This window comes from Thermobia domestica, chromosome 13 (assembly GCF_964235325.1).
Source record: "Thermobia domestica chromosome 13, izTheDome1.hap1.1, whole genome shotgun sequence".
NCBI classification, from domain to species: domain Eukaryota; kingdom Metazoa; phylum Arthropoda; class Insecta; order Zygentoma; family Lepismatidae; genus Thermobia; species Thermobia domestica.
Window position 1 is genome coordinate 146,072,702 of NC_137466.1, and position 26,348 is coordinate 146,099,049.

Below are 26,348 nucleotides of genomic sequence, written 5' to 3' on the forward strand. Positions count from 1 at the left end.
TTGGAACTTACGATCGTGCATCGTGTTCCATTTGACATCGATTCGCATAAATGACGTACTAGAGATCCCAATCACCACCGACTGTTATCATTTTGAGTTTGCAATATTTGTCTTCGTGAGAAAACATGTTCAGTGGATCACATTCTGGCATGTATGACCAGAGTACATGACTATCAGGGGCCATGAGGGGGGACGATCATTCTACTTCCGGTTCAACGACATTTCAAATCGTAAGAGGAAGCATATATCCATCTTTCAAGATGTCCTTCCACTTGTGTAAGTTTCAATGCGATACTCGTCGAGGAGTTGGATAGCTTTCCTTGTAAGACATTGTCTAATCTAACTATATATACACATTTGTTGGAGCGAAGACGGTTTTTGTTAACTCAACTATTGTTCAATGTCAGTTGCTAAAATTAGTTGTATATACGTATAGTACGTCTGTTCACCATCAACATTATTGGAGTTTCTCAATATATACAGTATTATTCACACCTTGGGTAAAAGTGTGTCCGATATAACAAAAATATGTTTTGTTTGTTTGTTCAAATGAATTATCCGTTTTTTAAACATAAAAATTCTTGAAGATGCAAGGAAAGAGGAAAAATTATCTTGTTGATTTCGGAGTTTTGTAGTTAGTAAGGTCCGTCGAAACATGTTAATAGTAAATGAAAGATTTTTAAACTCCCTTAATGTATTTGCCTTGAAAGATAGACCGGTATGGACACGTATTCACGTATTTCAAGTATTTTAGTTCTATTTTCGCTTTTTTTTTTATCCGATATGTTCTGTGCATAGATCCGTAAATTGTGTTGTCAGCAATTTTTAATTCAATTTCCATATTTCAAAGTTGCATAGACGAGCTGTCTCGGCGTGCACTATCTCTTTTGTTTTGTGACCTTTTCCCAACCATTGATCGATCCGTGTTTTGGGATATGTGGTGCCAAGATTCCTGGTATTCACGCTCCTATAGGTGATAAGTCTACTAGTAATGTATTGTGAATAACTTTAAATTATAATTTTATTTTATATTTTCTGCATTTTTTAATACAATTTTGTTTTTATGTTTCAAAAACAAAATTCTCTGAAATCTTACGTGTGCAAGTTATAATTAGATTTCATATTGATCGTTATTTTCAGTAAGGAGAAAGATTGTAAAATTGAAATATGAAAATGGAAAGTTATGACATGTTGTTACATATAGGCTGTTGGATTAACATACCTATTCGGTTCTGCAATATCCGGCATCACAGTTCACTGGCCGCCATGATTAGACCACAGTAACTATGGTGCTGATACTGGTAGTAGTAATAGGACTTACTAGAGCAGATTCAATATAGTATGAGTCAATAGTCCGACAGCGATGACTTGATCGTTAACAGAGCTTAGGACTAACAGTTTTAAGATATTAGGAAAACTTGCGGATGGAAGGGGACTGTATATAGAAACGATTTATTATAGAGAAATTTCAGTACAATTCTGTGAAAGTTGTAAAAAAAAATGAAATTGTTAAGTTTTACGTCCCACGATTATGCCGGCAAGGCTAAAGGAGACGGTGATGATGAGAAATGAATGAAATGCTCGAATGAAGAAAGTGGGAGGAAACGGGAGAACCCCGAGGAAAGTCACGTACGCGATGTTTATCCACCACAAGGTTTACTTGGTGGGAGCAGGGTTTGAACCCAGGACCCCATGCACCAGATGTGAACGCTCTACCATTGAGCCACCGTGGCCCCTGCTGTGAGTTATAATGAGGTATAATTACAAATGCATGGCCTCAGCAATCAAGTCAATAATAATAATAATAATAATAATAATAACTAGCAACTGTCTCTTCTTTGTAGACAGTAACTAGGCTCACTTAAACTTCGTTTTCAAATCTTACCACCAATCAACGAATGATTGGAGTTTATATAAGGTATTTCCGAATATTATCATTTTCGAACAAAAAAAAAAAAAAATCCACAGCAAAGTACAATTTAAAAATAATAAATAGAGCTTTAGTATTATTTTTCCAATCGTGGTATTAAAGAGCAATACATGACATTATGAAATATAATTTAAGGCACCGTTGTTTTCATTTATAGCCTATACAAAATTTTGCGTTATTGCGTTTTTTGAGATTGTGGCACAACAAATACCGGTACTCGCGGTACAGGTTTCTTTGCAGGCAAATACATTTGCGGTCACGGTAGTAAATACGTTTATTGCTGTGATAGAAACGAATGTGTTTGTGTGTGTGTTTGGCACGACGTAGACCTCCAATTCCGACTTGCTGAGAGGTCTGTGCGCGCATCTCCCCCGGAATTCCACCAACCAGCTGGCACGAAGCCGAAGGATGGGCGAACTGCGTAGTATTCGTAATTCCTCGGAAGTCCGCTAGGGAGCAGGAAGGAACACGAAGATCTATATTTAGAAGATCGGATGGGGAACTTATGTTTCTGTTGGGTTGTTTTTGGATGCGTTTTCGTAGTACGAGTTTTTTTTTATTTTTGTATTACAAGTTGCTATTAGCAGGATAAGTGCGCTGCAAATTCTCAAATTACAACAGGGACCTGACGCTAAAGCATATGATGAAACATTCTTGAACGTGGATTCATTTTTGTTATTAATGCCATGAATAATTTACATTTTTTTTTATATATGATAAGTTTTCACGGCCTGCAATTAAAATGACAAAGTAATGTGGTATTAAACACACTGGAAACGCTTATTTGATTTAAATATGAACTAGTTAGATGTGTATCCTATGTGTAAATAATGATACAAATAGTTGTTTTAATAAGCAATTTCTTGATGCCTCTGTAAAAGTTCTGTATTCATCGCCATTTGACACATTCTGATTTAAGTTACAAGGTAAAGAAACCAATAGTCTGCAACCCTTCGTAGTCGACAATGAAAAATATTACATGAGAGTTAATAGTTCAATTTCACAGTCAAAAATGTTACATATATGCTCTCGAAATTTCGTTTCTTCTGATCACGCATTATGAAGACATTATAATTGGAAATTGTATACGTAATAATTTTTCAAAATGAAATTCGCCCTTAATCGGCTGACCTAGTGGAATTTCTCTACAGCAATATTGTGAATTGTTATACAGAAAATCAGTCTGATATGGGACACATCCCGCTTCCCTTCGATGTTCATTTACGCGAGGATAATTAGTACGTCGTACATTCCTGACGTCGTGAGCACTGGCGCAAATCCCGGGGGGTTGGGAGGGACATGTCCTCTCCAATCTTGGAACTAGCTCCCCCAATAATCCGATTTGAATTGTGTTTTTTGGGGGAGAAATGTGATGATTTGTGTCGGGTTCACAAAGGAAAGTGAGATGAAATTGATGTCCTCCCTATAACAAGTCTCAGATCTTCCCGCTTCATAATGTTGAAGACAACTCTGCTTCCATAACCCGGCAACGGTCGGCACGTGAGCGCAGCGCTAACTCTGGCATATGTTTTCATTTCAAATCCGCCCTAGTGGGGTCACAGACTTGAGGCGCCGTCTAGCTGTCTCTTGATATGTCTTGTGTATAAGAATGAAGTGTAACCTTTTCATTCTCTTCCATTGGAGTAGCACTGGCCTTATAAAAGTGACAATGCGTAATTTGTGAGCGCCACGCTCACCTGTCGACCGCTCGCGTCACAAATCAACACTCGACCGTTCCCGGGTTAAACTTCCACAGCATTGTTTTTCAACTTCATAAATATTTTGAGCATGGGTTTAAAAAAAAAAAAAAACGGGAACGGTCTCCACCCCACCCCGCAATGTAGAAGACATGCGCCACTGGTCGGGAGTCCCCTCTTCCGAGCTTATCTGAACATTGCAAGATTCTAGCAAAATAACACACGTCCCTATCGTGCTTTATTTCATATACGTCTTCTGCTTTCGCATGTTAATCTCCGAACATAAACTCTATCAAGCACGCGTGAGACATTGTGGAACAATGCCTGACAGTGACAGGCGGACTTCGGTAACGACCATCTTGCTACATGAAGATTCACAGCGAGCGTGAGACATCGTACCCCAGACATACATTCAGCATCTGTCCGACTGGCTACTTAACCTGAATAGCTGTATATGTTGCCGTTCGGTGTAGTTACAAGTATCACAGGGTGTCCAGAAAGTCACGCAACCCGAACTTCGGAGCACTAGAACTTTCGAATCATAACTGCAAATGAAATGAAACTGCCACCCAAGGAAGGCTTGTCTACATATGTTTTAGATATTTTTGAGATACAAACTGGAAAGGGGATTCGACATTCTACATCACGAATGCTAGAAAAATATGAATGTGATAAATTATGTGTCCGTAAAGTCATGTTGAACTTTTGACCGATCACAGGAAAGCAACAAAAGGAGATAGAAATATGAAAACTCTCCAAGTTTCCGTAATATGATGTTCAAGCGAGTGCGCAAACAGGTGATGACGCAACACCATGAACTGGGCAGCAGCGAAGCAGCTCACGCCAATCGAGATGTGAACGGCACAGAAGAAAGTTCAGTGTGTTCTGTGGCTTGCTAAATCCGTGACCAAAGTGAACCGTGAATATCGTCGCGTGTACAAGGAAGCGCCACCACATAGGAATAACATTACTCGATGGGATAAATAGTTGAAGGATACCGGCAGTTAGTTGGACAAACTCCGTTCTGGTAGGCTATCGATAATTGATGAGTCTGTAGAGGCTATACAGGAGAGCTACCTAAGGAGCCCGAAAAAATCTGTGTGTGCGTGTGCACCTAAGCAAGACTACAGTTCATAAGGTGTTAAAGTAACGTCTACGTTTTTCGGGTTACAAAGTGTAGCTGTTGCACGCTATCAAACCGGCGGATAGACTCAAACGATTCGCGTTTGCTACAGAGATGCTTCATGAGATCGACAACAATGAACAATGTCTGCAGAAGATTGCGGTTAGCGATGAAGCGATATTCCATGTCTGTGGAGATGTTCATCGCCATAACGTCCGAATATGGGCTGCTGAAAATCCTCGTGCCTACGTTGAATACAAACGTAATACCCCTAAAGTTAACGTGTGGTGTGACCTGATCCATGATAAAGTGATAGGCTAATTTTTCTTTGCGGAGCAAACTTGACGGCAAACAACTACCTTGACATGTTGAAATTGTATGCAATGCCACAATTTCCAGAAGGTATCTTTCAACATGACGGCGCTCCTCCACACTACGCCGACATTATTCGTGAGTTTCTGAATACAACATTCCCCCAGCGGTTGATAGGCAGGGATTCTGTCAAGTTATGGCCACCACTATCCCCGGACTGATCCCTTAGACTTCTACTTGTGGGGTTAGTGAAACAACATGCATACAGTGAACGTATCAATGACATTAATCATTTAAAACAGAGAATCACAGATGTTCACTCTATTACACCAGACGTCCATAACCCTGTGTGGGAAGAACATGGATATCGTTTAGTTGCGTGTAGGGCAACAAATGGAAGCCACATTGAACTGCTCCGAATAGGTGTGAAACTTGGAGAGTTTTCCTTTTATTTGGTGAAAATTTCACATTTCTATCTCCTGTGACCGTTCAAAAGTGCACCATGACTTTACGGACACACTATATATACATATTAACGGATCCAGGATATGATCAAGGGAGGGGCTAAACCATAGTTTGCAGCTTTATCCAGTGTGAAGCAGGATTGAAGCCCATTTTATCCAGTGTATACCTGAATATCAAACAGGTCCGCGCCTATACGAAACATAAATAATTACGAATTGGAGGCAGTTACGGCATTGTTTGTGGAGGAATGAAAGTGTTAATAGATAAGGTGGGAAAGATGAATGACACATTGACACCAAGTGCAGATATCCTACAACCATGATAATGGCTTGTCGTTAAAAAACACTTGTTTTCGCATTACGCATTCTGGCGTAATATGGAAGTACAGACGGTGTCAGCACATGTGATTGGCCACGAACTATCCTGCAGATAAACAGTTACAAACAAACAAAAAACTTGCAAGTCGTTCAGAAAGTCAAGATCAGGGGTTAGATTGATTATTACTTTCCCTAATTATTTCATTTACTGTATATAGCCGCAACCGCTTAAAAAATAATAGTAATTCCATTTGCTTCACTAGGAGATATATAGTAAGGCGCAAGAAGAAAGTATTAAATAAGAGTTTATCTAGTGAACTTTAAATTTACTAATAACTTGATAAAGTGTAAGTGGATTGAGGTGTTGAATAGTGTTGTAGCTGTGTCTTACATATAAAACAAACATTAAGTCCAAAACTCACTTTTTTCTCCTCCTCCATGTGTAGGTATCATACACAGTTCAAATCCGTAGAAATGCTTTCGAATTCAGTAGTTTTGTTGCAAGACCTTTTCTTCACCTAGTATGTACTAAATGGTGTATAATTTCTTTTTATTGTGATCTCTGGAGACCGGATGTTAGGCAGAATGCCTATTCTTTGATATTAAAGATATGGCCAAAAACAACGTTTTAAAGTTTATATGGGGGTTGTAGTTTATATATATATATATATATTGAAAAATCTTGCAAGTACTCACCAGTCAAAAAATCTACTAGGCACGGAGTTGCTAGTAGATCTATGCATTTTGCAGCCACGGTGTTTATACAAGTAAACAAAATTCACTTTGCGACACAGTAAACATATTAATATATTGTTTGTTTTGTTTATTGGCATGTCTTTTACAAATAAAAGTGACTTCTGCTCTTTACTCTTGAGCTCACGTTTTTGACTGAGCCCACGCTCAGACTTTACTCTCCAAATGTAAAAAAGTACTCGCCACTAGCGAGCAGGCGAGTGGATTTTTGAAGCCCTGTGTGTATGTGTGTGTGTGGAATGCATGTCAAGTTTCGTTTCTATATATAGTAAAAAAAATATTAACAAGCAGGTATATTTCTATGTTTTTTGAACATTACCTATGACTTAAATCTATTGTTTTAATTGTATTTATCTTCATTATTTCGAGTTACTGTTTAGTGCCTATTTTGCAGGTTTTTAATGCCTAAACATTCGGTCTCTAGTCATCTCTTTATGAAGAAATTGAACACCGTTAGTTGGTAAAGCTATATTGATTAGAAATTCACATGTACTATATTGATTAGAAAGGCCTGTGAAATGGGTATCTCAGTTACCTGACCTCAACCTAATAGATTTTGTCATAGTAGGATTGTTTAGTACAAACATTCTGGGTTTGATTACCTCTTGAAAGATAATTCTTGCAACGACTAGAGTTACAAAAACAAATGTGATGGAATGTTGAATACATATGTTGAAGATGGCGAGGGACGTGAAGTTAAATCATTAGCCACGATTTTTTTTTTCTTTGGGCTAAAATAACGAATTACAAATGTATGTGGAAGGATTTATGGAATGGAGAGAAAGAGGGAAAATAGAAGAACCTCCAGAAAACCCACAGACCCAAGGCTGTGTGATATACTTGTGTCAGTTCTCCATGTCGTTCGATACGTTTTAGCTATAAGTGAAAATACAGTGTATGTCTACCTAGTTCATCTTTGATGTGGGGGACTCGGGATCGATTTCCGGTGGGAGCTCATGTGGTTCGGATTCCAAGTTAAGCTGTAAGTCCACGTCTGTTGAAAGGGACGCTCAACGAAACTAAAATCTAATCAAATGTACCGAGTTCATTACGATTGTGCAGCTATCCGGGTTCGGTTACCGGTGTGAACTCAAGTGGTTCGGATTCCTCGTTTAAGCTGTAAGTTCATGTTTCATATAGTCTCGTTACTAAAAAGGATTATAAATATCAATCCAATTAACCAGCGATCATTGTGATATTATAACAGGTTAATCGCTAATATGTTTAAGTGGCATTTTTTTTTCTTTCTTCCACCTTTTAGAAATATATGTTGAATCCTTCGGTATACTACCATTCGGAATTTATAAAGAGGCGTGAATTCTTTTTCTAAAGACAATTGAAAATTTGTGATAGACTAAACGATAGAAATGACAGAAAAATATACAAAGGTCTTCTCTGGTGAGACATGTGTTTACTACACTTCAACAGCCGCTTTTTAATGATGAAGCATCCACATGCTGAATTCGTTCGTTCTTCGCAAAAATTCAGCCAACAAATTACGTAATCAGCATTCAACATACAGATTATTTTAGTCTCTAGTATTTCTAAGGAAGGTATATATATATATAATATGAAAGATGAGTGATATCAGCCAAAACGGAATTAACATGCGTCAGTGCTAGATAGAGTTGCCAACTCTGGAAAATAAAAAAGACCGGCACCCTCCAAAGTTCCCTGTGATACAGGTCTAAGTGTGAAGTATCTCTGTTCGGACCAGGGGAGGCAGGAAGGGGCAATTGCTCCTCCTCTCCGAAGAGTTTGAGGAATACGTATATTTTAATCGATTGTCTACTAATATACTAGTACAAAACATGAAAGTCTTTTGTCGGTGGTGCACTTGCTCCCCTTCAAGCGAAGTCTGAAATGACGCCCGTGGTTCGGATCCATCCATGGGAAGAAAACGTACTATCATGATCAAAAGTCCATTAGCACCTGTATTCTTCATAATCCTTTGTACATTCACTAATAATCTTAATATATACATTGTGCTATAAATAAAAAACTGAAATCGGCATTGATCGCTTTATTGTATTTATCAGTAACTGCCACTTCTTTAAAATCATCGAAACAGATGAACAAAAATATATACTGTCTTTACGTGACAGTTTTGTCCTTGGAAAATGAAATTTATTCTTTAAACTTATACTTCAACTACAGGAAATTTCTTTAAAAAGTCCTTTTTCACTCTGAATAAATGTATAAAACTCCTTACAAAGCATTTTCAAATTTTCCCTGATACAGTCCATATCATCTCTGTAAAATTGTCGAAACAGATGAACAAAATATGTTAATCTTTGGTAGATGATGAAAGGTGACAGTTTTGGATTTACAGAATGAAGGTTACTTTTTAAATCTATACTTCAAACTAGAGAATAGGTGCTGATTGCCACGGGTGCTGACTGCCACAGCCAATTATTGGTGCTGACTGCCACGACTGTCGCTGATTGCAAATATGAAGGTGCTGACTGCCACGACGGCGTGCTGACTGCCACGAGCCTGGGAGAAACTGTATTTGGAAAGAAAGGAATTAATCCCTCATACTAAATTTATGATTATTAATTAATTTAGTAGGGATTAATTTAGTAATCATCACAGCAAATCTATGTAACATCCTATAAGTTACAAAGTTGCTCACTAAGTGGAACGACATACACTTGGATGTTTATAAAGGGATTGTCTTTTCTGTTATATGTACAATTTGCACATTTCATTGTTTATATTAATTGTTTTATTGTATTATTTAATGGATATGATGGTCTAAAGCCAGCTGACAAGGGAAGTTTGGGAGAAGCACTCGCCTGCAGAGAAATAGGCATGTCATTTGAAGGACCAATTCATGCTTATTACAACAGGTAATAAAACTCCTGTACGTTGAGAACTGTTCGAGATATTCAGCTTGGAAATTTATATGAGAAAATGAGTGGATGCACGTTTCAATGCGTTAAGTATTCTCACCCATGGCGAAGCCTGATGGTTTGAACTTGCTATTGCTTGATCACTGGGGTCCATTCATAGACAAATTGTCCATTACAAGTTGCATGACGGATGGCAAAGACCTAATGGTTGAGAAGATACCAAAGAATTGCACACGATTTGTGCAACCATTTGATGTGTTTTGATTCCGATCAATCAAAGATTATAGCAGGAGATTTGTACATAATATGAAGCTTCTTCATCTGGACGGTATAATGTACCAACGAAACAATCAAATAAAGTTCGTGTCCATACGAATCACTTCCGATCACCGCGATACATACGATTGTTTCAGTTTGCGTTCTGCAAGGCAAGTTACGAACAAATTATAGGCCTATAACTTTTGAATCACTTGTCGAATTTGCTTTTTGCTTTAGTTCTGTGAACTGTTCTCTTGACGCATGCAACACAATTGCACATATAAAATGTTCATGGTGCAAGGGAGTATTTTGCCTGCGTCATTTCTTCATAAAACAGAAGAACAACAGTGGTCAATTTTCATCTTTAACCTATGATTATTGTGAACAATGTAATGACTAATTATATCTAACAAACCCGTTAGTTATTGCGAAACACTTTTTTTCTGTTATTTCCGATAGCTTTCAATTCGTATGTCAATATTCGTTACTAATTATGTTGTACTTAACGCGTATAAATGCGTATATTCTCATTTTCTCATATAAACTTCCAAGTTGAATATCTCGAACCGCTCTCAACCGTACAGGAATTTTATTAGCTTGTTATAATCAGCATAAATTGGGACTTCAAATGGCATGCTTAGTTTCTCTGCAGGCGAGTGTTTTCTCCTGAACTTCCCTTGTGAGGTACAGCCAGCAGTGCTTTTTTGATGGAACTTTCAAGAGCTGCTCGAAACAATTTGCTTAGCTGTACACAGTTCATGCTGACATAGGGAGTTCAAGTAAGAATACATAAATCGTACCAATTTTGTACGCACCGCTCCCTGACAAAACTGAAAGTACACTCATGTCCAAAATTATTGTCGCATATCTATAACTGTCTTCTTGTAAGAATATAATTTGATAATTTTGCAGAGTACTTTTAATATTTATATTATGTGTATAATCAGGAAATTTATATTTGTGATAAATTTCATAGGAAAAGAATTATAAATACGAAAATCATAATGAGTAAAATAAAATATAACTAAATGGACAAGAAAATTTTATTTTCGTTTTATTGTTCTTATTTACTGCTCTTTTGACATGAAATTTACCACATACTTGTCTTTGCCGATTATACACATACTAACATTATAAGAATTACCGGGCGAATTCGTTATCAAATTATATTACTAGAACAACATATTTATAATCATGTGACAATAATTTTGGACATGAGTGTACATACAGAGGCCTGTTTACCTTTGTTAGGTGTTGGTCTAAACAACACAATCCTAAGGATCATCTAGTTTCTTTCATGCTTCTTGGCGTCCGGTAATGTTACGTCTAGCAACTTTCTCTCAGGCTCGTGGCAGTCAGCACCCCACCAAACTAGATACATATTTGAAGAACCGGTCATAAAGGGGTTTGTAAGAAGTTTGACCGGTCACCGGCTTTAATCAGAATAACAGCAATATATCCGGCCAGGCCGGTGAAAAACTGGCCAGTTGGCAACCCTAGTGCTAGATGATGCAAGAGCGAGTTAGAACGCGAAACATAGATTGTTCATTCCAACAACATGAGAGAAACAATTTAATCGCGCATGTTAGATGTTTTGTAGGTAGGTAAGCTCCCAAGAGCTAGACATTCGATTGTATGAAGAGCAGATTTTAGGTTATTATTCTTAGGTTTTAAGTGATTATCAGTGGAAAAGACTAAGGGTACATTTTCTGCGTTTGAGGGATACCTACATATGCTCAACACTGGGAAGTTGTTACTTCCTACATCAAACGAACAATATTGTAGAAGTAGGCCACAATTCTCTACCGATGGGTGCTTATATTTTTACAAATAGTAAGATAAAAAGTCACTGTATATTGTATAACTATTTTCAATAAAACTTGAAATTTATTCTCCGCAGAAAACTCAGAAAAAGTCTTTCTTCTGTCTCTAATTCATTGAGTGATTCTTGGTAATAATATACGAATATCATATTTAGAGGAGAAAATTAGTTTCACATTATTTAAACTAAAAAAAAAAGTATTAACATTATATTCCATAATTTATATCACCTAAACCGCACTTGTTGTGTTGTGGTGTTGTAGTCAGCTGAGCATTGTGTTGTGGTCAACTGAAGTATTTCGATGATTTGGTCTTTAATAATAATCTGAAAAATTTCCTTCATATAAAGTGTGGATTTGTTAAATGTGGTTGATCAAAAGTGAAATACTCAGAAAAATAGAGTTGGTTAATTTTATCAGAAACTGAGCTCGGAATGTGGCAATATGTTTTCATTGAGTGAAATCATCCTTGTAGTAGCAATCCTACTTCCAACAAGCATTCCAATATAGAAGTTGCACATGTAATAAGCATGACTCTTCGCTCTGCAGTTGACTAATGCATTAGGAATGAATGAAATACAACTGCTGCTTCGAAACAGCAGGACGAAAGAAGAAAACACGACAGTAAATCGCTCCTATATATAGAAATCCCGGAACCGTTGGCTGTTGCGAAGAAATGAGTCAGAAAGAAACCACAATTTACTATCAGAAACTGTTTTGTTTGCGCCGTTTGGGATAGAGCGAAATTACATTCTGCATTTTCAAGGATCACTTTGAAAACATTTCACCTAAGTTTTCTTTGCCTGATAATGCAATCATTACTTGAACCTAATTAAACTTCAAGGAAGTTTTCGAGAAAATAGATTCTATTTTATCTTGATGTTTTTTGCTGTTCTCAGCCGACAAAGCGATTGTCTAAGTGAGGACATGTATTTTAGGCAAGCAGCAGAAATAAACATGTTTTGTTACTTTTTACCTTCGTAAGGATGCCAAGCAGCGAGTGTTGAGGGCAATTTACAGGGAAGCGTACTAGGTAATACCGAACTTTGTTCGATTCATGTTAATGGCTTCTGGTTAGTGCTACTTGATTTTCATTTCCAGCCTGAGAAGTAGGAAAGAAACGCAGTTCAAAAAGGCAGTTCTGCAACTCAAAGTACTCTTTTGCAGTACGACAGAACGCTTCGTTTATTGGAGGAGCTGTTGCCAAAGGCTGTGCAACAGAAGGAGACAGCAGATCTGCCAACAAATTTAGAACACTTAACAAGTGATAATTCTATAACAGGATGATTTGTAATTTATGATTCCCAAATAACATAGATACTATGTCGAGTTTTTAATAGAAGATCCAACATTCAAGTTCCGAGAACAGCACCGTTAGTGACCCTGATTACCTAGAAACATCGTGGAACAATACTGCAGTTATTTATCAGACTCCATCTTCCTTAACTAGGAATATACTCATTGGCATTCTCAAGAATCATTCATAGTAAAATTGATTTAAAAAATGTAAAACAGAAGACAAAATTGAGAGAATGGTGTTATATCTGTAAATACATTGTGCTTTGTGAGTTTCGAAAGCTCACAACTGCTTTTGTTGTCTGACTAAAATATTTGAAGTACATACTTGTGAACATTAAGGAAGTTGTTTGCCTTACATACGCTAGTCCACATTGAGAATTATGCTGTATTTTTATTGAAAAATATAGTAAAATTAAATACAATTAGAGTGAACTTATTTAATTCTTTCGAAAACTCAAGATTAAAAAAAAAAAAATACATACAAGTAAATTAAGAAGTCTAAAAACAGGTGGGCTGTTACCTTCAACGTTGACAGGAAGAAATACATCATAAGGTTTTCATCTAAAAATCACTTACGTCTCTTAAAAATTAATAATGTCAAAGTACAGAAATTAGTGATGGCAGATGGGGAGGAGCAAAGGATCCATCGCTGGCTTTGGTTTGTCCCCGATATCCCTCCAAATCTGTTGTATTGTGATGTAGGCATCCAATATAAAAATATCCTTTTCGCTGTACAAAAATATAGCTGCCGCTAGGGATGCGCTCGAGATGAGTCGAGACAGGATTTTCCTGACAAAATTCGAGTCGAGACACGGCTCTTCCAATAAAAAAATATACATTTTTCGAGTCGAGACATCACTTTTACAGCACATTTTCGAGACGAGACAGCCACAAATCTTGTCTCGTGCGCATCCCTAGCTGCCGCTCTCCAAAATTTCTCTGTCCGTCCGCTTGATGTCAAGAAATTAAAGCTGACGAAATGAAACCCTGCATAACGTAGTTGATTAGTTCCAAGAACTGTCCGTGGTTTTACACCGCGTTGTTCGAGTCCTGTTTAGAATTGGTTTTAGTTGAATTTGTTCATCACATAAGTGTAAAAATCATTATGTGTATGTAAGCTAAATAATACAGAAAATCATTTTCAACATTCAAAAGTTGTAAATTTTAAAAAAGGGCGTATTTCTGCAATTGTAACTGAAATCTTATTGTGTTTTATCTCACGATTGTGTCCTGTAGGTTAAAGAAGACGGATGGTTAATGAAAAGGGAATTATTGCGAAATAACTGTGGAATGAAAATTTGGAAGAAACAGAAGAACCCGAAGAAAACCACAGACACGATATTATTGTCCACCACAAATTCCCATGCCCTGGGAGGAATCCCTTTCACCAGAAGTGAGTGCTCTACACTGAGCCACCATGCCCCTGTTCTTTAGTTTAGTTAATGTATCGTAATCCAATACTTGATGCGATTTTCCATCTTACTTGGGTAGTACTATCTACTGCTTTTATCAGGATCTCACAAGTGAGACTTAACAATATCGAAATGTCAGTACGTCGGTTACTCCTCACGAAAACTCTTTAAACAAGAGCAAATTTTTAAAATTCTTTTTTGGCGATAGCTAGCTAGAACAGTTATCTCGACCGCAGTCAAACTGATAACGGCGACATACGTCCGTTCTTACTCGATACGATAACTCCGTCTCCTTTAGCCTAGCCGGCATAATCGTAGGACGTAAAACTTTCATTTCGATAGGATACCACCTGAACGAGAGGGATTTTTTAAAAAAAATTCTGTTGTTTACAAGGTGGTAGAAGTTACACATCTCTCCGTTAGATGTCAGCAAATATCCTCCAGTAGTTGACACCTGCCGAACGAAATTGAAACTTGCAGTGCGTGATTATTGCTACTGTCTATCAGTTTATTTGGTTACCGATATTTACAAAAGAAAAAAAAATGAATTGGCAGATTTATTGCCAATTTGTAAATATATGGAATAATAAACTTACTTTTTTTTTTTAAGTATTCAGTAAATTTCTGTGTTTAATTTTGTATCATGAGGGACAGTATTAAAACAAAAATTGTACGTAACAGTGAAGAGATTAACTCTTAGTTGGTAACATCCAAAAAATAAGCTATAACAGTAACATCCGCCTGAGAGACGGACATGCTTAATTGAGACGCTTGAAGCCAAAGTGGTATAAGCCAGTTTTCAATAAAGTTTAGTTACACCCAGAGAATTTATTCTACGTAACAAAATTCATAAACTGAATAGTGAAGCATGTCGTAATTCACTTGTGGATGTACCCATGAATTCAACACAACGTGCTTCACCGCTGAGAATCCATTCCTATGCACATAACTTGTAGAGTTTTATCAACACATCCAATAGAATATGCCTTCTGGCAATTAGAAATGAACTTATTGAAAACATTAGACACTGTTGCTGGAGGATTCTTTCTTTTCCTTCGTTCACGAGTAGATGAATCATCAAACCCAAGAGCTGCCAGCAAAACTTCTCACCATTTGAAAGACATGGTTGCACGAAAAGCATGAACTCAAGTGCAGTCATTTGATAAAACTAACACCAAGCTCTCACGCCCCGACTTGAAAATGGAACCCAAAGTCATCAATCCAATGAGCGCTTCAATTTCAATCTTATCAGTATTCTTACAACTTGACGAAGAGGAACCATCGGATCCGTAACCATAATCAGTTTCCTCTAACTGTTCTATAGCCATTTGTAGTATAGCCCTACTCCTTTCTGGTATACCTTTACTACTTGACATCTTAATATATTGAGATTTTCGAAACGAAAGAAACACCCAAATATTTGTCAGTGTAAAGTAATATTTGTCCCTTAGACAGACAAAATATATTTCCTTTATAGTAATATCCGCTTGCGGGACGGCGTGGAATAACTTTATACACTTCGAAGTTTGCAACGATGAGCTAGACCATCTGCACAAAACAGCACAGTCAACCCACAACTGAAGCATAGGTGAAATATCAATTCATAGCGCAAATATGCATACCAACTCGGAAGAAAAAATATCTTACATCCTACTGGGAGACGGATATTACCGACTAAGGGTTAAGGACGTGGTGCATTGAAACTTACCATTTGTAGCAAGTGACCTGCCAACAATGGCAAAATAGTGTAATATTTAATAAATAATTTTGATTACCACCACGTGTTTTCTTAGAGATAATTGTATAAATCTATATGATATAATTTATTATGTAGGTGTTACAGCAGTATGAAAATGAATTATTGACATTGACCTCCTGTTTGTTTATAATCAGTTTTGGATTTTCTGTAACCTTATGAAACACACAAAGGCAAATCTCATACAAGGACAGAAATAGGTGAATGAGGCTGGGAGTTGAGAGAAAGTGCTATGAGAAGCCAGAAAAATTATTTATTTGAGGAAGGACGAGTGAAATTGAAGCTTCACCCCTAACAACTCGCATAGATGTAGCTTACTTGTTACATAATATTCTTTAACTTGATGTATCTCGAGATGGGACATCTTTCAGGTCTTGTCTCGCTTGTTTTCTGTAATATTCGAAATATATAGTCCTATGTATATATTAGATACCAGTTTGTCGCATGGAAACTTGCGTGTGTTGATGCAGTTGGCAGAATGATCGTGCGAAGTCGCACAGGACAGTTTTTTGAGGTATGACATTTTGCCAGGAATAGCAACAGAAACTTCAAGAAGCATGAAGGTTCGAGTAAAACGATTACCCAGAGTTGGAATGGTTTTGTGACTTATTATAGAGGATGGAAAGTTCGCGTTCGTACCAGTAGGCTGACTGCCAAAATATGCTACGTTTAAAAAAAAAAATCGATAGATAACTAACTCTACATGCACGGAAGCCATGCGTGCAGATAGATGACGTTGCGATGATGACCTTCAATGGTGACCGCTATGAAAGTAGGTGTGTTGTGGCCTTGAACTTCAAAGAGATGCGCGAGTTCCATAGTTAGTCTTTTGCAAAAATACAAAGTGGCCAATGTTTTGCGTCTCACTTGGGTTTACGTGTTAACTTATTCTCGAATTGAGAGGCGTAGATGTTTACTTTCAGCACCCAGTAGAATAATGTAGGAAAGACAAGATAAAGCTCCCTCGTGGCTAAGCGGTCAAAGTACGCGCTTTCGGCGTGGGAGACCCGGATTCGATTCCCAGCGGAGCTCATGTAGTTCCGGTCCCACGTTAGGTTGTAGAGCTTCGTCTCATTATAACAGCGGATCAAAGGATAATGTTAATTAATATGATGTGAGAGGGCAGACAGTATGATACTATGGGGGGGGGGAAGACACCAATTTACGTCCTCAGCACTTATTATGGTACGTTTCAAGTTCATCAATGTGCAGCTCTTTTTTTAACTTACCAACTTAACAAAACTCACAATAACTACAATTATTGATAATTACTATATATTTACTTAGATGTCTTCAAAGATGAGAATAGTAACGAATGAAAGCATGCCAACCTAACCAAAATTATTGACCTATTGATTTTTTTATTTGCGTTGAACATAAAATTATAATATTTTTAAAAAGTTCAATAATTTTGCTAAAAGCTCAATAATAACATTCATATTTACTTTTATTTTATTGCTTTCTGTAACAAAAAAGGGAAAACATAATATAGAACGTCAGAAATGTACCCAGAATTGTGTCCCTTCAGGTATTTCTTCAAGTTCGGGAGCAAATAATAATCAAAGGGATCCAGGTCAGGCGAATAGAGGGGACATTACCAAATGAAATCCCAGGGGGTTCAATTTGGCAGCTACTATGCCGGATGTGAACTGGACAATCGTCATTGAAAATAAGAATACCTGCAGATAACTTAATTACACCGTGAAGCTGGTTCAATAGGTTAGCCGGTGATACTTTAGTTCTGAGGTATCTAGTACACAAACAGAATACAGTCTGTATTCCAGAAAATTGAAGTCGTGATCTTTTTTGCTAATTTCTGAGTGTGGAACTTCTTTAGCCATGTAGATCGAGAGTAGCGCCACTTCATTGACTTTTTGAGGTCTCAAGATCATGTATAAGGAACTAGGTTTCATCCTCAAGACATTAGTCGGGCAAAAAATTTTGGAGCATAGGCCCCAAAACGAGCCAAAACCGTCTTGAATGCTTCAACTCATTCCTCTTCCTGATCACTACTCAGATATTTTAGCACCCAGTTTTTACTGAAAGCTTGCGCATGTTCAGTATACTGCTGATAATAAACCCAACACGCCTCCGTGAGATGTTCAGTATATTTTTTTCCCTCCTTATATTCGCCTGCCCTCAAGCATCATTTCATGGATGCTGGGGCGGTTGAAGATATAGGACACTCACCATCAACGGTGAAATGCTCAGCTATCCAGGTCTTCAAACGATTTATCTTCAACGCTGAGGAAAGATTGCTCTCCCAGTGTGAATTTCCTTTACAGACCTTTCCCGGAGAAACAAAAATCTCGTAAGGGTCTGACATTCTAGAGCTGTGGAACTTGGTTAACCTTCCACCACCATTGCTTCAAGCCTTTAAAAAATAGTTACATTAATCCCATTATACAATTAATGAGATTGTAATGAATACCTCTTTCTCCCTTATATCATTACATATTAAGCTTTCATGTAAACCTACACTCAAGGTTTCATGTAAGTACCAGTAATCTTACCACCTCACCTTGTGATAATGCAATGGGAGCTTGGGAGTGACCACATTTGGTATAAGCCAATCAAAAGCCGTCGTGCTAGCCTACCCCTAGTCTTTCGTGGTTTATATTGCAGGAAGTTTGGACACTAAGTGATTTTCTCTTGCTAAATGATATAGGGCTGTTCTAAAATTCATACAAAAGGATAAAGATAATATATGTATGATAATCATAATTTGGAGAGAGCTGTAGAGAGAAGTGTGTATGATTTATATTTAAACTTCGGTGAATTTAAGAAATGTTCTCGAATTCGTAAGTCAGGATAGTTCGTGCTAGGGTTTAAAACCCAGACTCCACTATGAAGTGTCGTCTTCCGTTTTGGGAAGAGTTGTATTCGTTGAAAGGAAGGTGCTTTTGTCGAGTGCACATAACAAAAAGAAGAAAAAAAGACAAAATTACTAAACGGCGCGACAAAGTCTTGGGATTTGAAGGCGGCGCTCCAAGTTCCCTTTAAATGCTGCTAGCAAATGAGAGGCCAGCGGTATTGCCACATTTAGTTTGTACACATCCACGTCTATCCCCTGTCACCTGATCGGGCTGTAGTTTGTCTGCTTAGCCATAGCCACACTCATTTATCACTTGGCAACGTCGCGTCAGTGCTTGCGTTTTATTGTTTTAGTTGCATGAGTAAAGAACATCTTCGTTTAATGTGGTTATTTAAGGAATATACTGTAGTTTAGGTCAACGTTTTTCAAACTGTAGTCCGCGGAACCCAAGCAGTCCCTGAGATTAGCCCTTGTGTCCTCTTAGATTGAACATAGTTCAAAAGAGACAGAAAAATAAAAGTTAAGCGAATGCATATCACACAGTATAGTTGAGAACCTGTACATATAATGTAATATATAATTTAAAAGGTAAAATTATGCTAGTTTTAATAGGTTATGTAGATATATATTATTATAAAATACTCTTGATGGTCTTCAGTTGCGTTTTAACAAAAACTTATACCTGTTTTCTTCTAATGATACCAGTATACAGTTAATGGGATTGTAATGAATACTTCTTTCTCTCTCTGTCTTTTTCCACTTACGTGAAGTCGACGTTTCTGATGAGCCTTCTCCATAAAACCCCTTTCCTGGAATTCTTCCCATGTTGTAGTTTGAATTCTCCATAAAGTCATTCCTAACCATGTCCATTCTTTTTCTTTTTAGTCTCCCTCTACCTCTCTTCCCATCCACTTCCATTGCCATCACTCTTTTGACCACATAGTCATTTGTTTTCCATCAGATGACTATACCACTAGTCTTCTTTCTGGGAACTTTTTGGGCATTACAACCTTGGTTGTTTCCCTTATTCTCTCATTCCTCACTCTGTCTGTTCTTGTTGCCCCACACAACCAGGGTAGCATTCTTATTTCGATAACATTTAGCCATTTTTCTTATTGGTGTATTCCCAAACATATATTTTAAAAATGGATAAATTTGCTTTCGAAGGGTACTCGTAGAGCGTTCTAATACAAGTAGTCCACATTTGAAGAAAGTTGAGAAACTCTTGTTAGACCATATGATTTAGTAACTGATGTAGAAGATTTGTTGGAGGCACTTGAATTTACTGATATTTCGTTTTGTCTTAAACTCATAAAATGATAACGTCTTTTTCAGCACAGAGGTTTCATATGAGATGAGATTTCGTACTTAAGTACAAGTCTTGGAAATAGTACAGTCACTATGTAACAAATTCAGTCTTCAAAGGCAGTCTTTGCGAAGTTTCAAACAAGCTTTACAAGCTGTGGAACTGGTTTGTGTACTCTTATGTGGAAAACAAGGAAAACGGTTACAGAAAAAAAAAATTAAAAGAAAGTCATAACATGCACACATACGCTAAGACACGTGTATGTAAAGTACTTTAGTATGTGAGGGTAAACCATAACTTCGCAAGAGAACGTTAATAAGTAGTGAATTTTCTATGAGGTTAATACATTTATGGAAAACAAGCATGACTTCGGAATATAGATTCTATGCAAGAATGGATCTCTCTTCTCAACATTTAAATAATTACGAATTATACTTGCAAAATTATGCAAGTTACTATGAGTTACTTGAATTAAGCGACAAGAATTTCGGGATAAAAATTAAGAAATGCCTGCATTGAAAAGCGATGTGATACGATGGCCACATTTACCATAACGAAGGTCGCCTAGCCGGCCATAGCAGCTAATGCCAAAGGGTATAATTGTAGTAAATGTATACTAGATCACCAGTAACGAATACGATGTCTGTACGTATCATTGTTCATAGATTAGATTATCATACGAGACAGAATTGAAGCACTTGCTTTCGAAAAGGTGTTCTGAAAATTGTTCTCCGGAAGTATATTTGTTTCTGTTAATGTTGCTGACGAGACCAGAAAATTCTCGAATTTCGTGAACAATATTAGTTCACCCAAATCTAAATGTTACATAATTCATAGTATGATATAGAAGCTGTAAATTGCTAAAGTGATTGTACGAACATAAGGAGCAGCATTGATCAACGTTTAAAAATACGAAACTGTTTTAAATGTTGTTATCGCACCCTTTGAGGACTTCTGGTGATGCGGAAGTATTCTTATGAGTTGAAAAAAAAAATTGGAGATACTGAGGCAGGCAGGAAACTGAGGCAGGAAAAATCTGTGGAGAATTATTATAACGTAGATTTGAACGTGAAAAGTACATAAGAATATTGAAGTAAATATTAACGATCCAAGTTATTAGATGGAGTTGAAAAAAAATTGTAGATAAATTGTCAAAACAAGACGAAAAAAAGTTTTCCGAGAATCGAGACGAGACGTCTCGTCTTCTCTTGTAGGCTACACTAGCTTCTATTAAAAGAACTTTGTCTTGTGGTGAATCGTGAGAAGTTACTGTTTAGGCTCTACAATTTATAGGAAAGTCAGTGATCCACTGCGTGAATTTATAAAGAGCCACTGCGTGAATTTATAAAGAGCAAATTATATTGCGTGTATAGTAAATTAACATGCAACAAATGACACCCATTTGTGAAGATCGGAGAGGGGGGAGTACTTCGATTGAGGTATTTTTAAAAGGTTAAAATTATATATATACTGTAGATATATGAGCGCCTTGGGGGAAGATAATACGAAGCAAAATTTTATAACTTTCGAGTGAATAGAAATGTGATGTCTTTACTCTCGATAGTGCCTAAAAATCAAGAGCTAGCGAAGGACAGGTCTCCTTTGTGGTGACTCATAGTTGTTATGTTTCATGGCAGATTGAAAGAAATTAGTCTATAATGCAACTGAGGCAGGAAAAATCTGGAGAATTATTATAACGTAGATTTGAACTTGAAAAGTACATAAGAATATTGAAGTAAATATTAACGATCCAAGTTATTAGCATTAACTTATTATACAGATTTTCGTACAATCGGCTCGAAAATTTACTGTATTAAAATTACCACGCATTAATATGCTGTTCACATATTTCTATAACAATGTAAGTGCTAATGCTCACAATTTAGTGATCAGTTATTCACGTACTGTGAATTAAGTTCAGTGTTACAAGCTTAATATGATGCAATTAAGTAGATCAGATTTTCTGTATATGCCTTATTTAATTTATGTGCATAAATGTGTGGTTATTTGTTGTGCTTTGACTTGTTTTCATGTGCAAATATAAGATGAATTTAATTTGTGTATGCTATACGTGTGTTAGTAGACATAGTAGCAAACTATGTGCATAATCCTATTGTAGTGAAATATCTTCAGTTGGCCATATGCTTAGTTTAGCCCCACGTGTTTGTGGAACGATTTCGACACAGACGTGTGTTGTTATTACTTCTTAAGTTCGACAGTTTCTATGAAACTCAGGGTGGCCAATTTAGGTTTCATTGTATTTTATTAAGAATAGGGAAAGTGTGTTGTTAGCAATCAAATTAATCTGAAAGACTAATTATTTGTGTTTCTTGTGTAATTACAGAGGTAGCCCGAACTCGACTACGAGAGGAAGGCACAAAATACAGAACCTTCTGGCAAACGCTGGCGACCGTTTTCCAGGAAGAAGGTTATCGTGGTCTCTACCGAGGTCTTACAACACAACTCATTCGACAGATACCGAACACAGCCATTATGATGAGTACATACGAGGCTGTTGTGTATATCCTTACTCAGTATTTTAGACCCCCAGATTCAGAGTTTTATATAGAGTCATATGTAGCTTCCGCTGAGGTAGATGTGGTGCATAGTGATGACACCATTGTTGAAGAAACATGTGACTGAAGGAAGCTATTGGTTGTAAAAAAAGAAAAATGGCTGTGAGTTGTTGTAGCAATTTTGCGTAGCAGTGTGATTGTGTATATTTTGTTCATTGAGTGTGTGTGTGCGTGCGTGCTTGGTTTGCAAGAGTGCGTGACATGATAAGAGTGTTTGCTGCGAATAGTTGCTAAAAACCGATAAGCAGATATTTGGTATTGATTCATTTACTTGAATAAACTGTAATAATGAAATTGTAGGGATTACCTAACAGTTACATCGCTAAAATAAAGCTAATTTAATTTTACTCTAAGGACTGAAAATGATGACAACCTACAAAAGAAAGGTTACGTTTTTATTGTAAGAATGCGTGTAAATTTCGAGTTTGATTTTGGGATTAGTGTGAATCTCAGTGCTTTAAATGTAGTGAAAGAAACTCAAAGCGGGTATGTGGAATATTGAAACATGTGATTCTGCTGTGATAAATTGAGAACTGAAGTATATGGTCTAAGGAAGTTCCTTGTGCTTACCATATTTCTGTGATTGTATCCTCATACCTAGAAACTAATCCAGAATATAGTTTTGTCATTAAACTGAATTTTAATATTTTACTTTTATTTCTCCCCAACCAGTTTTCCCAGGTGTATTATTAAATTTCCTATTATAAAGGTGCTGTTTGTAATTTTCTTTTAAATAATGTGATATTACACTATATAAAAGAAGCCAGTCATGAAATAAGTATCCGGTATTGTTGAAGACAGTTAATGGTACCATACCATAGCAAGTACGAAGTTATATATATGGTTGAAAGTTTTGGTGACGATGTAAAGTATTCTTTTATTTTCTCATGTGAATAAACTATTTATAAGAGAAAGGGTACATAAGGCTAGTGCAGAGGAGAAAGATGAATACATACTAAAACATACGAAGCAAATCATGTGCTATAAAACTATGATATACCTAACCAAATGTAGAAAATATAATTTTCTGTCGTATATTGAAGTACGTATTGAGTCAGTGATAACAGATTGATTCCCCTTCCGTTGAATTGTGAATGTTTATACTAATTTTGAAGTTAGTTCATTTCTCAGCTTTCTGACAAAGGTTGATCAAGTGACATTTACAATAAAGGGTATTTTGTATTTAATGTTTTTCTTTCACAAGCGCACTATATCATAGCAGCAAGTTTTCGTAAAGTTCATGCACTTTCGTAAAGCACTTTCGTTTGTATCGTGCAAGTTTTCGTAAAGATCATGAAAAAAAAAAAAAAAAACAACAAACAAACAAAAAAACAACGGGAATGCCATAACACACGAATCTGGCTCACTATTACAGTTTTCAAGGTAAAAAGAATGATAAAAAGCATAGATGAAAGAAAAGGAAAGATAGTAAAGTATATATAATATACTAAAAAGAAGAAAGTAAGTTAAATATTACAAAGATTGATCATAAAGACTATTGTAATTATGTTTCTTATTCGTTTTGTAATGCATCTAATATTTACCATGTTTGTCCCCAAATCGGAATCAACAGCACTTTTATTTGTTTTAACTTTTCTCTGTAGAAACTGTAAAATCTCGAAAAACGACAGACTTCTATGCCAAGAAAATGAAAAATACATTTCATACAAAAGATAGATGAAAATCTACATTGCTAGCTAATGCTGCAGGTTTTATGAATGGTTAAATATCACTACGACTTACGGAACCTGAGGATTAACGATGCAGAAACAAGTCTAACAGTGGATTTAAGGGAGTTACCCGTCTAGTATATGAGTGAGAAATAATTACAGTAAAAATTGTCAAAGAATTATTCCTTGGTTTTATGTTACACAAAGTAAATAAGCTATGGTCATATATATGAACACGTTCCTACTCGTTTGTATGGTATGGTGCCACTTCAAAATAAAGCTGGTGCTACACTGTCGTAGTAGTCAATACATAGTCATGTACATGTCTAGTAATTTGCTTGTAATTTCCAGGATGTGTACTTAACACATTTTAATCTTTTAAATAAGACTGTGTTTTAAACATGGTAGTATGTACGTTGTGTGCTTTAGAATGCTTTGGTAAGATTGTATTATATTATTATGTATTATGTATATAAATATATGTAAAAAGAGAGGGAAGAGAGAAAGAATCAGAGGATCATGATTTTTTTTTTCTTTTAGAAAAGCACTATGTAATTCATATTTGTATAGCTGTGTAAAGTGTAAATATATTATGAAGCTTTGTAAAGGGAGTTTATTATATATATATAGTTATCACAGTGAAACGTTTTCTGTTTATGTTAACAGTAAATTCTTTTTTGTGTTAGATGTCAGACTGTTTTCCATATTTATCTCGTTGCATTGAACCGTTATGTTACCGGTGTTAACACAGTTTCTAATTTGTAATAAACAGTTAAAATATAGAATAGTTCTGGTCTTGTATGTTTTTGTGAAATGTTATACCCAGTGTTCGAAGTGAAGAAAAAGCAGAGATGGTATGTTGTATTACGATTTTGACTCGACATACCGGCTATTTAAATGTTGAGAGGATTTTGCCTAAAAGATTGCATTTCTATATACATAATGACTCAAAACCATGGGAGAGGTTACCAGTTATGGGGGGAGGATCTTTGCTCCTGCCCCAATTCTCTGAAAAAAATTTAAAAATATCTCCTTATGTTGTAATATAGATAATTATACACTAAAATATTCAAAAACTGAGTTTTGATATTACAAACTTTTAAACAATTTCCCGCAGGAGAACTCCTACTCGACTGCGAGGTATTCCAGACCTCCGGAAAACCCACCCTCACAGAAGACAACCTCTAAATCCACCCATTCTCAAAACACGACATTTATATGATTAAGGCAAGAAGACACACACATACGTATGAAAGAAACAGTTGAAAATGGCTCAACAAAATATAAATTAGATGAACTTCTTCGTAGACACCTTATTTTTAAAACACAATTTTGGAAAAAGATAACAAAAATGTCAGTGCTACCAATTTAGAAATTGTTTCTACATAAGAAATAAAATCTTTTTACATGCGAAGCTATTCGTCAATTATTGTGTATAAGAATGGATTTATTAAAGGTATATTAGCATCCAGTGACGGTAGGTCTTGATCACTGAAACCAGGGACGGTATGGCATACCACCGCATACCGTTTCACTTCGACCACTGGTTATACCTCAACATATCCCTCTTGCCTCTTCCGCGAAAACTCATCTCTAATATTATTTGAGTAATAATTTCATATTTTAAATACATACTAGGTGAACCTGCGCTGTTTACTCACAGTATTAATCTGATATGATCATGGATCTCCTTCCAATTTCCTCCCTACATCTGTGTGTGTCCGTTTACACGCACAAGTGAAGGACAAGATGACTCACAAAGGAAGTGAATTTCTAGACAAACATATAAACATAACATTTCAATCTATAGGTGTTCGGTTGAGTTTGTGGGAAATTTGGAAAAGTGACAGATGATACCAAATGGATTTTTTCTCCTTATAAAACCATATTCGTCCGAGGACGCCTCATTACGACATTTGTGGTCTTTGAAGTTGCTATCATGCAATTGTTTTTGCCATTCAGATTTAAGCAAAGCATCTGCAGT

At 36.4% G+C, this 26,348-nt stretch overlaps 1 protein-coding gene across 1 annotated transcript in view; it reads left to right on the forward strand.

Moving 5' to 3' along the window:
- Rim2 (replication in mitochondria 2) overlaps nt 1-25,133 on the forward strand; it is a 97,250-nt gene extending 72,117 nt beyond the window's left edge. Inside the window, exon 6 of the mRNA XM_081736660.1 lies at nt 22,463-25,133. Coding sequence (XP_081592786.1) covers nt 22,463-22,761 — 299 coding nt within the window. The 3' untranslated portion in view covers nt 22,762-25,133. The remainder of the gene's footprint in view (nt 1-22,462) is intronic.
- Nucleotides 25,134-26,348: the final 1,215 nt, after the last annotated feature.